The sequence below is a fragment of the Mobula hypostoma genome, chromosome 6, assembly GCF_963921235.1.
Source record: "Mobula hypostoma chromosome 6, sMobHyp1.1, whole genome shotgun sequence".
Classification (NCBI taxonomy): domain Eukaryota; kingdom Metazoa; phylum Chordata; class Chondrichthyes; order Myliobatiformes; family Myliobatidae; genus Mobula; species Mobula hypostoma.
In genome coordinates this window covers 106,676,812-106,690,648 of record NC_086102.1, presented here as the reverse complement: position 1 = coordinate 106,690,648, position 13,837 = coordinate 106,676,812, and the positions used below count along the sequence as shown (strand labels likewise).

General features: G+C 45.2%; 1 protein-coding gene across 5 annotated transcripts in view; it reads right to left on the bottom strand.

Moving 5' to 3' along the window:
• The window catches only part of dnajb2 (DnaJ heat shock protein family (Hsp40) member B2), a 98,163-nt gene that overhangs the window by 39,046 nt on the left and 45,280 nt on the right, over positions 1–13,837 (bottom strand). For all 5 annotated transcript variants that reach the window (XR_010018383.1, XM_063051382.1, XM_063051381.1 and 2 more), the window contains exon 8: positions 5,950–6,020. Coding sequence is in view for 4 of the 5 variants with exons in the window: in XM_063051382.1 (XP_062907452.1) it covers positions 5,950–6,020 (71 nt within the window). In the remaining variant the exon portion in view is untranslated. The remainder of the gene's footprint in view (positions 1–5,949; positions 6,021–13,837) is intronic.

The following is a 13,837-nucleotide window of genomic DNA, read 5'->3' as shown; positions in this document are numbered from 1 at the left end:
TTCAGTTGCTTGGCATTCAAGATGAGGTAGTAAATTGGATTAGACATTGATTTTGTGGGAGGAGCCAGAGTGGTGGTAGATGGTTGCCTCTGACAGAAGGCCTGTGACTAGTGATGTGCCGCAGAGATCAGTGCTGGATCTGTTGTTGTCTGTCATCTCTATCAAAGAACTGGATGATTATGTGGTTAACTGCATCAGCAAATTTGCAGATGACACCAGGATTGGGGGTGCAGAGGACAGCAAGGAAGACTATCAAAGCTTGCAAAGTGATCTGGACCTGCGGAAAAATTAGCTGAAAAATGGCAGATAGAATTTAATACAGTCAAGTGCGAGGTGTTACACTTCAACAGGACCAACCAGGGTAGTTCTGGTAATACAAGTGCATAATTTATTGAAAGTGGCATCATAGGTAGATAGGGTTTTAAAGAAAGCTTTTGCAACATTGGCCTTCATAAATCAAAGTACTGAGTACAGAAGATGGGTTGTTTTGTTGAAGTTATACAAGACATTGGTGAGGCCTACTTTGCAGTATTGTGTAGTTTTGGTCACCTACCTACAGGAAAGATGTAAAGGTTGAAGGAGTACAGAGAAAATTTACAAGGAGGTTGATGGGTCTGAAGGACCTGCGTTACAAGGAAAGATTGAATAGGTTAGGACTTTATTCCTTAAAATGTAGAAGATTGAGGGGAGATTTGGTAGAGGTATACAAAATTATGAGGGGTATTGATAGGGTAAACATAAGCAGGCTTTTTCCACTGCAGAATCAGAATCAGTAACAGGATCAGGTTTATTATCACCGGCATGTGATGTGAAGTTTGTTAACTTAGCAGCCGCAGTTCAATGCAATACATAATATAGAAGAGGAAAAATAAATAAATAAAAATAATAAATAAGTAAATCAATTACAGTGTATGAGTATTGAATAGATTAAAAAACATGCAAAAAACAGAAATACTAGAGGAGGAGGAGTAGAAGATGGCGGCGTGATGCAGCTCACAGCGGCCTCTCCGGTGATGATATCTGTTATCTGTCAAGTAGGATGCCGTGCACAATTCTGAGTTGATGATGGCAGACATGAGAGCACTGGGGAACATCTGGTGAAACTTCTGAAATGCCTGTTTCGCTGCCGCCGCTACTGTGTAATCCAAAATCTCTGGAGGGGAAGGCCCCGAATCCTCAGCTTTGCTTGTTGCTCGGCGGCCGGGGTGGGGTCAAAGCACTTGGCAGAGATGGTGCACAGTGTCGGAGGGCTGGTCGGAGGCTCAAAGTTTTTGGACGGACTCAGAGTCAGACTGTGGTCGGGTGCTTCCAGGATGCTGCATCGGCAAGTTTGCAGCGCTGGAAGCTCATGGCAGGGAGAGTTTCTCCCTTCTACCGTCTGCGTGAGATGTTGGGGCTATCGGGACTTTAAGACTTTTTTTTTTACTGTGCCCATGGTCTACTCTTATCAAACTATGATATTGCTGTGCACTGTTGCAACTATATGTTATAATTACGTGGTTTTTGTCAGTTTTCGTTTTGGTCTGTCTTGTGTTTCTGCGATATCATACTGGAGGAACATTGTATCATTTTTTTATGCATGCATTTCTAAATGACAATAAACAAGGGCTGAGTGTCCTCATAATCTAATCTAAAACAGAAATACTGTATATTAAAAAAAGTGAGGTAGTGTCCATGGGTTCAAAGTCCATTTTGGAATTGGATGGCAGAGGGGAAGAATCTGTTCCTGAATTGCTGAGTGTGTGCCTTCAGGCTTCTGTATCTCCTACCTGATGGTAACAGTGAGAAAAGGGCATGCCCTGGGTGCTGGAGGTCCTTAATAATGGAAGCTGCCTTTCTGAGACACCGCTCCCTGAAGATACCCTGGGTACTTAGTAGGCTGGTGCCCAAGATGGAGGTGACTAGGTTTACAACCCTCTGTAGCTTTTTTCAGTCCTGTGCAGTAGCCCCTCCATACCAGACAGTGATGGAGTCTGTCAGAATTCTCTCCACCGTACAATTATAGAACTTTTTGAGTGTATTTGTTGACAACTTCTCTTCAAACTCCTAATGAAGTTTAGCTGCTGTCTTGCCTTCTTTATAACTACATCGATATGTTGGGACCAGGTTAGGTTCTCAGAGATCTTGACACCCAGGAACTTGAAACTGCTCACTCTCTCCACTTCTGATCCCTCTATGAGGACTGATATGTGTTCCTTTGTCTTACCCTTCCTGAAGTCCACAAACAGTTCTTTTGTCTTACTGACGTTGAGTGCCAGGTTGTTGCTGCGACACCACTCCACTAGTTGGCATATCTCACTCCTGTACGCCCTCTCGTCACCACCTGAGATTCTACCAATGATGGTTGTATTGTCAACAAATTTATAGATGGTATTTGACCTATGCCTAGCCACACAGTCATGTGTATATAGAGAGTAGAGCAGTGGGCTAAGCACACACCCCTCAGGTGCGCCAGTGTTGATCATCAGTAAGGAGGATATGTTATCATCAATCCACACAGATTGTGGTCTTCCGGTTAGGAAGTTGAGGATCCAATTGCAGCGGGAGGTACAGAGGCCCAGGTTCTGCAACTTCTCAATCAGGATTGTGGAAATGATGGTATTAAATGCTGAGCTATAGTGGATGAACAACATCCTGACATAAGTGGTTGTGTTGTCCAGGTGGTCTAAAGCCGAGTGGAGAACCATTGAGATTGCATCTGCCTTTGACCTATTGTGGCGATAGGCAAATTGCAATGGGTCCAGGTCCTTGCTGAGGCAGGAGTTCCGTCTAGTCATGACCAACCTCTCAAAGCATTTCATCACTGTCGATGTGAGTGCAACCAGGCAACAGTCATTAAGGCAGCTCACATTATTCTTCTTTGGCACTGGTATAATTGTTGCCTTTTTGCAGCAAGTGGGAACTTCTGCCAGTAGCAGAGAGAGGTTGAAAATGTCCTTGAATACTCCCGCCAGTTGGTTGGCACAGGTTTTCAGAGCCTTGCCAGGTACTCCATCGGGACCTTCTGCCTTGCGAGGGTTCACCCTCTTTAAAGACAGTCTAACATCGGCGTCTGAGACAGAGATCACAGGGTCACCAGGTGCAGCAGGGATCTTCACAGCTGTAGTTGTGTTCTCCCTTTCAAATTGGGCACAGAAGGCGCTGAGTTCATCTGGTAGTGGAGCATTGCTGCCATTAATGCTATTGGGTTTTGCTGATGGGAGGTACTACAACCAGAGGTCATGAGTTAAGGTTGAAAGGTGAAAAGTTTAAGGGGAATATGAAAGGAATGCTCTTCAATCAGTGGATCATGAGAGTGTGGAATGAACTGCCAGCACAAGTGGTATACGAGGGGTGATTGATAAGTTTGTGGCCTAAGGTAGAAGGACTCAATTTTAGAAAACTTAGCACATTTATTTTTCCTACATTTACACACTCACTCCAGCAGTCATGGAGCATACAGATCCCTTCTTTGTAGAAATTGGTGTCTTGGACCTCCAGAAGTGGTCCACAGCACGGGGTGATTGATAAGTTTGTGGCCTAAGGTAGAAGGAGATGAGTTATTAACTTCAAACTTTCTGCATTTTCACTCAAAAAGTTGAACTGCATGTGCATGTAATGAGAGCTCTTTAACTCATCTCCTTCTATCTTAGGCCATGAACTTATCAATTGCCCCTGCTGTGGACCACCTGGAGGTCCAAGACGCTCTCGTTACATGCACGTGCAGTTCAACTCTGAGTGATAATGCAGAAAGTTTGAAGTTAATAACTCATCTCCTTCTACATTAGGCCATAAACTTATCAAATCACCCCTGCTGTGAACCACTGATCCGTATGCTCCATGACCGCTGGACTAAGTGTGTACATGTAGGAGGGGACTATGTTGAAAAGTAAATGTGCTAGGTTTTCCAAAATTGACTCCTTCTACCTTAGGCCACGAACTTATCAATCACCCCTCGTATGTGAGCTTGATTTCAACATTTAAGAGAAGTTTGTGTAGGTACATGGATGTTAGGGGTATGGAGGGCTATGGTCCCAGTGCAGGTCAATGGGACCAGGCAGTTTAAATGGTTTGGCACAGAATAGATGGGCTGAAGGGTCTGCTTCTGTGCTGTACTTTTCTATTGCTCAATGACCCACAACACACAGAACATAAAACATTGAACATAGAACAGCAGCACCAATCTGTGTTATAAAAAAAACTCACCTTGACATACCTCCTATACTTTCTTCCAATCACATTAAAATTATGCCCCTCATGTAGCCATTTCCACATGGGATAAAGTCTCTGGCTGCCCACACAATCTATGTCTCTTATCATCTTACACAACTCTATCAAGTTACCTCTCATCCTCCTTCAACAGCAAAGAGAAAAGCTCTGGTTTGCTCAACACAAGACATGTTCACTAATCCAAGCAGCATCCTGCTAAATCTCTCTAAAGCATCCACATCCTTCTTATAATGAGACAACCAGAAATGAACACAATATTCCTAGTGTGGTCTAACTAGAGTTTTATTGAGTCCCTAAGATGATAAAACACAGGAGCAGAATTAGGCCATTTGGCCCTTCGAGTCTGCTCTGCCATTCCATCATGGCTGATTTATTATCCCTCTCAACCTATTCTCCCGCTTTCTCCTCATAACATTTAACACCTTTACTAATCAAGAACCTAGCAACTTCTGCTTTAAATATACCTGATGTCTTGGTCTCCACAAACATCTGTGGCAATGAGTTCCACAGATTCACTGCTGTCTGGCTAAAGAAATTCCTCCTCAGCTCTGTTCTAAATGGACGTCTCTCTATTCTGAGGCTGTGGCCCCCGATTCTAGACTCCCCCACTATAGGCAACATCCTCTCCACATCCACTCTATCTAAGCATTTCAGTATTCAATATATTTTAATCAGATCCCCCCCATTCTTCAAGATTCAAGTGAGTACAGGCCCAGAGCCATCAAACGCTCCTCATATGTTAATCCTTTCATTCCCAGAAACATTCTCATGAACCTCCTCTGACCCTCTCCAATGTCAGAACATCATTTCTTAGGTAAGGGGCTCAAAACTCCTCACAATACTCCAAGTGCAGTCTGATTAAAACCTTATAAAATCTCAACATTACATGTTTGCTCTCATATTCTAGTCTTCTTGAAATTAATGCTATCATTGCATTTTTCCCTCCCTACCACAGACTCAACCTGCAAGTTAAGCTTTAGGGCATTCTGCACAAGGACTCCCAAGTTCCTTTGCACCTCTGATTTCTGAATTTTCTCTCCTTTTAGAAAATTGTCTACGCCTTTATTCCTTCTACCAAACAGCATGCCATACACATCCCAACAATATATTCCATCTGACAGTTCTTTGCCCATTCTCCTAATCTGTCTGTCCTTCTAAAAATTCTGCCTCCTCAACACTTCAATGCCCCTCCACTGAGCTTCGCATCATCCACAAACTTGGCCACAAAGCCAATAATTCCATCATCCAAATCACTGAGATAGAACATGTAAACAAGCAGTCCCAATATACCGATACTTGTGGTATACCACTAGATATTGGAAGTCAACCAGAATATTGATTGTCCATTTCCCTCCACAGATGCTGCCTGACCCACTGAGTCCTTCCAGTTCCTTTGTGGTGCTTCTTATCCCAGACTACTTTGGCTGGCAAGTCATTCCAGCTGGTATAAACACCTTCAGACAAGTTTGCTCTAAAACCAGCTGGTTCTATAAGAATAAACAAAACTGGGGAGAAGGGAAGATAAGTCTTTATTTCTATAATATAATCATTCAGGATTCTTGCATGTAATGTTGAATATCTCTAATCAACGTTCCTAATCTGGTGTGTTCTAACTTTGTAGTCTCGCTGCCATTCGCTTCCAACTGATCTCTTTGCTAGATCTTCCCTAGGACTCCCTGCTGCTCCTGTCGTGTTGACCTCGCATGATCTAGACTCTCTTGAACCTCCATTTTTGCTTACCATTGACTTGAACCGATTTCAACTGCCCATCTTCTTCCACTTCTACTCTCTCTTCACCGTTCTCCACGATCCTAGGACAGGTCAGGAACACACAGGTTACACTTTTGAGTGCGGCAAGAGGAAAGCGCGCGCACACACGCACAGGCACACACAAACACACAGAGCAGGGACAAAACAGGCCGATAGTCTTCTTAACACCCTGCTGCCATCCAGTACACATGTTTTGTATCTGAATACCCTGCTGCCCTTCCATCCACCCCCTCCTTGTCTCAGACACATTCTTATCCTGCATCAGTCACTTTTCATCTTTATTGCTGCTCTTTTTTTATTGCTGTTATTTTAGACTATAAGACATAGGAGCAGAATTAGGCCAGTTGGCCCATCAAGTCTGCTCCACCATTTAATCATGACTGATCTTTTAGTCCCCCTCCTCAGGTCCACTCCCCGGCCTTCTCCCTGTAACCTTTGAGGCCCTGTCCAATCAGGAACAATTTAAGGTGGTACATAGAGTCCATATGACTAAAGATAAACTTTCTCCTTTTTATTCGGATGTATCTCCCTACTGTGACAGATGTAATAACGGAGAAGCTTCATTAATTCATATGTTTCGGACTTGTCCGAGTCTTGAAAAATATTGGAAGGAAGTTTTTCAAATATTTTCTTTACTTTTCAAAGTCAATTTTAAGCCTAATCCTCTGACGGCCCTATTCGGTATCGTTGCAGGACAAGGACAAGATATCAAGCTGAAGACATTTGACTTACATATTTTGGCCTTCAACTCTCTTATAGCTAGGAGGGTGCTCTTGTTTAAATGGAACGATGTTTTTCGTCCTACTCATGCTCAATGGTTATGCGACGGTATGTCATGCTTAGATATAGAGAAGATTCGTTGTTCAATTTCTGAATCTCGTCAAAACTTTCAAACATTGTGGGGACCTTTCCTGAATTATTTTCAAAACCTTCAATTCGTTGTTTAAATTCAGATGTTGGCTATTATTAATTTTTATTACATGTGAAGGTATTTTACCCTTTTTCTCCTTAATAAACAGCTTCGGTCTTGGTAGGGGTTAGACTCTTTTTTTTGTAATAAATTAGTATATTTCAATTGATTAATTTACATGAATACAGGGTAATGAGATTGTTATTATGAATAGATATAATGTAATTGGTAGTTTTTAAAAAAAATTTTATGACCTTTTATATATACTTTCTTATACTCTGTATTCTTCTTTGTAGAAACTAATAAAAATATTCTCCAATCAAGAACCTATCAAGCTCTGCCATGAATACGCCCAATGACCCGGCCTCCACAGCTGCCTGTGGTAATAAATTCCACAAATTCACCACCCCCTGGCTAAAGAAACTTCTCTGCATCTCTGATTTAAATGGAAGCCCCTCTATCCTGAGGCTGTGCCCTCTTGTCCTAGACTCCCCCACCATGGGAAACATCCTTTCCACTTCTACTATCTAGGTCTTTCAATATTCGAAAGGCTTCAATGAGATCCCCCCTCATCCTTCTAAATTCGAGTGAATACAGACCCAAAGCCATCAAATGTCCCTTGTACGATAACCCTTTAATTCCCGGAATCATCCTTGTGAGTAGTTCACACTACTCAAGGTGAGGCCTCACCAGTGCCTTATAAAGCCTCAGCATCACATTCCTGCTCTTGTACTCTACACCTCTTGAAATGAATGCTAACATGGCATTTGCCTTCCTCACCACCGACTCAACCTGCAAGTTAACCTTCAGGGTGATCTGTACAAGGACTCCCAAGGTCCTCTGCATCTCAGATTCCTGTATTTTCTCCCCATTTAGAAAATAGTCTGCACATTTATTTCTATAACCGAAGTGCATGACCATTGTATTTCATTTGCCACTCTCTTGCCCATTCTCCTAATCTGTCTAAGTCCTTCTGCATCCTACCTATTTCCTCAACACTACCTGCCCCTCCACCAATCTTCGCATCATCTGCAAACTGGGCAACAAACCCATCTATTCTTTCATCTAAATCATTGATATACAGCATAAAAAGAAGTGGTCCCAACACCGATCCCTGCAGAACACCACTAGTCACTGGCAGCCAGCCAGAAAAGGATCCTTTTATTCCCACTTGCTGTCTCCTACCAATCAGCCGATGCTCTAACCATGCAAGTAACTTTCCTGTAATGTCATGGGCTCTTAACTTGGTAATCAGCCTCATGTGTGGCACCTTATCAAAGGCCTTCTAAAAGTCCAAATATACAACATCCACTGCATCCCCTTCTATATATTCTGTGTGCAATCTCCTCAAATAATTCCAGAAGGTTTGTCAGGCAAGATTTTCCCTAATGGAAACCATGTTGACTTTGTCCTATCCTATCCTGTGTCACCAAGTACTCCATAACCTCACCCTTAACAACTCTCTCCAACATTTTCCCAACCACTGAGTTCAGGCTAACTGGTCTATAATTTCCTTTCTGCTGCCTTCCTCCTTTCCTAAAGAGTGTGTGACATTTGCAATTTTCCAGTCCTCCGGAACCATGCCAGAGTCCAATGAGTTTTGAAAGATCATTACTAATGCCTCCACAATCTCTGCCGCTACCTCTTTCAGAATCCTAGCTCATCTGGCCCGGATGACTTATGTACCCTTAGGTCTTCCAGCTGTTTGAGAACCTTCTCCCTGTAATTGTAACTGCACTCACACCCTTCAATATCTGCCACACAGCTAGTGTCCTCAACAATGAACACTGATGCAAAATACTCGTTTAGTTCATCTGTCATCTCCTTGGCCCCCGTTATTATTTCTCCGGCCTCATTTTCTAGTGGTCCTATATCCACTCTCATCTCTTATCTTTTTCCTAACTAGCTCATTCTGCAACAGAAGGTATGGCGTCCACAGAGCCCTGATCTCAACATCATCGAGGCTGTCTGGGATTGTCTGGAGAGACAGAAGCTAGACAGCCAAAGTCTGCAAAAGAACTGTAGCAACTTCTCCAAGATGCTTGCATACCTAAGACAATTAATGCAGATTTAAAGGCAAACAGTACTCACACTAAATATTAATTTAATATAGCTTTAAAAAAACTGTACTGCTTTTTATAGCAATTTTTTTGATATTTGGAAACATTTAATTTCATTAGTTTTGAAAGCATCTTTGCTTTACAGAGTTTTTTTACTTGTGCCTAAGACTTCTGCATAATACTGTACAAGAAATCAAGGTACGACCTACGGAAGGCTAGTTTAAGAACGAGAAAACTATTCCAATTGAAGTTAGAGATGGAATCTGATAGCACGTCAGGTGTGGCAGGGTTTGCAGGCCACTACTTCCCACAAAGTGAAAACTAACATTATGAATGGCAGTGATGCTTCATTCCCAGATGAGGTCAACGCCTCTTATGCTTGCTTTGAAAGGGAGATTAAAACTACACCTGTGTGAATGCTTGCAACATCCGGTGACCTCTGTGATCTCTGTCCTGGAGGCCAATGTCAGAACAGTTTTCAACAGGGTGAACCTTCGCAAGGTGTCAGGCTTAAATGGTGTACCTGGTAAGACTCTGAAAACCTGAGCCAACCAACTGGCTAAAGTGTTCAAGGACATCTTCGATCTCTCACTGCGGCAGTCAGAGGTTCCCATCTGCTTCAACAGGGTGATGATCATACCAGTACCCAAGAACAGCAGGGTGAGCTGCCTCAACGACTGTCGGCCAATGGCACGCACATCTACAGTGATGAAGCGCTGTTGTAGCTTGGTCATGGCTAGAATCTACTCCTGCCTAAGCAAGAACCTGGACCCACTGCAGCTTGCCTCTTGCCACACTAAATCTACAGTGGATACAATCTCACAGGCTCTCTGTTCATCCTTGGATCAGCCCTGTAGCCTACTGTTTTTTGACTGCAGCTCAGCACTTAACACAATCATACCATCAGTTCCAATCAAAAAGCTCTAAAACATGGGCCTCTGCACCTCCCTGGTTCATTAACTTTCTCACTGAAAGACCAAAGTCCGTACAGATCTTCAATTACATTTCCTCATCACTAACGATCAACATTGGTGCAGCTCAAGGTGCTTGGCCCACTGCTCTACTCTCTCTACACCCATGACTGTGTGGCTAGGCACAGCTCAAACACCATCAATAAACTTGCCAATGACACACTATTGTCGTCAGAATTTCAGATGATGAATAGGAGACATACAGGAGTGAGATAGGTCAGCAACAACCCTGCAGTCACTATCAGTAAGACTAAGGAATTGATTTTAGACTTCAAGAAGGTTAAGTCAAGGGAACATACACCAGTCCTCACTGAGGGATCAGAAGTGGAAAGGGTGAGCAGTTTTAAGTTCCTGGGTATCCCCCAGGACATGCCCTCTTCTCACTGCTACCATCAAGGAGGAGGTACAGAAGCCTGAAGACACACATTCAATGTTTCAGGAACAGCTTCTTCCCCTCCACCATCAGATTTCTGAAGGGACTATGAACTCATGAACACTTCCTCAGTATTTTACTTTACTTTATTGTCGCCAAACAATTGATACTAGAGCGTACAATCATCATAGCGATATTTGATTCTGCGCTTCATGCTCCCTGGATTACAAATCGATAGTAAATATTAGAAATTTAAATTGTAAATCATAAACAGAAAATAAAAAAAGGAAAGTAAGGTAGTGGAAAAAAACCGAGAGGCAGGTCTGGGTATTTGGAGGGTACGGCCCAGATCCGGGTCAGGATCCGTTCGGCAGTCTTGTCACAGTTGGAAAGAAGCTGTTCCCAAATCTGGCCGTACGAGTCTTCAAGCTCCTGAGCCTTCTCCCGGAGGGGAGAGGGACGAAAAGTATGTTGGCTGGGTGGGTCCTGCCCTTGATTATCCTGGCAGCACTACTCCAACAGCGTGCGGTGTTAACTGAGTCCAAGGACGGAAGATTGGTTTGTGTGATGTGCTGGGCTATGTTCACGATCTTCTGCAGCTTCTTCCGGTCTTGGACAGGACAACTTCCGTACCAGGTTGTGACGCACCCTAGAAGAATGCTTTCTATCGTGCATCTATAAAGATTAGTGCAGATTTTAGGGGACAGGCCAAATTTCTTTAGCTTTCTCAGGAAGTAAAGGCGCTGGTGGGCCTTCCTGGCAGTGGATTCTGCTTGGATGGACCAAGTCAGGTCATTTGTGATATTGACCCCGAGGAACTTAAAGCTTTTGACCTGGTCCACTTGCACACCACCGATGTAAATGGGGCCATGCGGTCCGCTACTCCTTCTGAAGTCAACAACCAATTCCTTCGTCTTGCTGACATTGAGGGATAAGTTATTGTCTTCGCACCATGCCACCAGGTTCATAATTTCCTCTCTGTACTCAAACTCATCATTACCCAAGATACGGCCTACAATTGTGGTGTCATCAGCAAACTTATATAATGAGTTCAATGGAAACCTGGCTACACAATCATGGGTGTACAGTGAGTACAGCAGGGGGCTGAGTACTTAGCCTTGTGGGGCACCAGTGCTCAGAGTGATTGTAGAGGAGAGCTTGTCCCCTATTTTCACTGCCTGGGTCCTGTCCGTGAGGAAGTTGAAGATCCAGCTGCAGATCTGAGTGTTAAGGCCCAGGTTCTGGAGCTTAGGAATCAGTTTATTTGGAATGATGGTATTAAAGGCAGAGCTGTAGTCAATGAAAAGGAGCCTTACATATGCGTCTTTATTCTCCAGGTGTTCTAAGGAGGAATGTAGGGCCAGAGAGATGGCATCTGCCGTTGACCTGTTGCTCCGGTAGGCGAAACGCAAAGCGTCGAGGTTGACCGGTAGGCTGTAGTTGATGCGTGCCATAACCAATCGCTCAAAGCACTTCATAGCAATTGATGTCAGAGCCACAGGTCGATAGTCATTCAGGCATGCCACCTTCCTCTTCTTCGGCACTGGGATTATCGTTGCCTTCGTAAAACACCAGGGGATCTTAGACTGAAGCAAGGAGTAGTTGAAGAAGTCAGCAAACACTCCAGCTGGCTCGCTTGCACAGGCCCGGAGAACCAATCCCAGGACGCCATCTGGGCCCATCACCTTCCTTGGATTTATCTTCAGGAAGGTCCTTCTAACGTCCTCCTCAGTGATGATGAATCTCGATGCCACCAGGTCTGGTTCATCCAGAGGGAGCGGGATGCTCCTCTTCTGTTCGAATCTTGCATAGAATACGTTAAGTTCGTCAGGAAGAGAAGCGCCACAGTTATTGATATTCCCAGCCTTTTCTTTGCGCCCAGTGATCTCATTTAGACCCTGCCATAGTCTACCAGCATCCCTCTGGTTAGCCTGGGCTTCCAACTTGGCTCGATATTGCCTCTTGGTGCCCTTAATGTCTTTCCAGAGTTCACACCTGGATTCCGTGTAGCGACTGGTATCCCTGGACCTAAAAGCTGCAGCTCTAGCCTTCAAAAGGGACTTGGCCTCATATATTCATCCAGGGTTTCCAGTTAGGGAATACCCGGATCGTCTTGCAAGACACACAGTCCTCTGTACATTTCCAGATAAAGTCCGTGACAGCTGAGGCATACTCATCGAGGTTAGCTGCTGAGTCCTTGAATACCAACCAGTCCACCGATTCCAAGCAGTCACGGAGGACCTCATCCTTTTCCTCCATCCAACGTGACACCACTTTTGACACCATGACCTCCCGGTTCAGTTTCTGTTTGTAAGCTGGGAGGAGGAGTACGGCCTGATGGTCCGATTTTCCGAAGTGAGGTCGTGGGACGGAACGGTAGGCATCCTTGACTGCTGTGTAGCAGTGGTCAAGTATATTCGGGCCTCTAGTGGGGCAGGAGACATGTTGGTATAACTTTGGCAGCACCTTTCCAAGGTTGGCCTGGCTAAAGTCCCCGGCTGTAATGAGCAAAGCCTCCGGATACCTGGTCTCAAGTTCACTGATGTTGGCATACAGAATGTTCAGAGCACACTCCACGACCGCCTCGGGGGGAATGTAGATCACTGTCAGTATGACCGGGGTGAATTCCTGTGGCAGATAGTAGGGATGACACTTCACCGACAGGTGTTCCAGGACCGGGCTGCAGGAGCTTGTCAGTGTCCGAGCACCACGCAGTGTTGATCAGTAAGCAGACACCACCTCCCCTCGTCTTGCCCAAAGACACCGTACGGTCCATCCGATGGATCGAAAACCTCTCCGGTCGCGTGGCACAGTTGGGGGTGGTGGGGAGAGCCAGGTCTTGGTGAAACAGAATACACAGCAGTTCTGCATCTCCCTGCAGTAGGTGAGTCTCCCTTTAAGATCATCCACCTTGTTCTTGATGGCTTGCACATTAGCTAGTACAATGGTGGGCATAGGGGCCCTGAAGCCCCTCAGCAATCTGACCAGCAGCCCAGCTCTTTTCCCACGCTTCCTTGGTAAGTAGTGCATCTTTCTAGGTCTCCATCGATGCAGTGTTGTTGACAGCTCTTTGAGTTTGGTGGACGCGTCCCGTGGGGATTGAAATCAGCGGGTCGCGTCGAGTGACAGCGGAGGCTCCGCTCCCACTTCCAGCTGCTGGGGGCCCGGGCTGTTGATTGGGAAAGGGCCCTGAAGCCGACACTTAATCCCGGAGGGCCGGGCTCCTGGCTGAAACAAATCCATGGGCTGAGTCACGGTTGCGGAGGCCTCTGCTCCAGCCGAGCCTCGGGCTTGATTTCCGAGGTCAGTGACAGAGGCCTCACTTCTGGCAGCTGTGGATGGCCACCAACGGGGCTTTACGGTGGCCACTCCGGGGAAGCATCTGGAGCACCTTGAGGTCTCCGCCGTCACTTCTGTGTGGTCCTCTGCTCTGGAGAGGTGCTGGTCGGAATGGGCCGCGACTCCAAGCTCTCAGGCACGGTAGCAGGCCGCGGGTCTCCGGGAACGTGGTGGGCCTCGGACCAGGCCTCACTGGTCGGGTCCA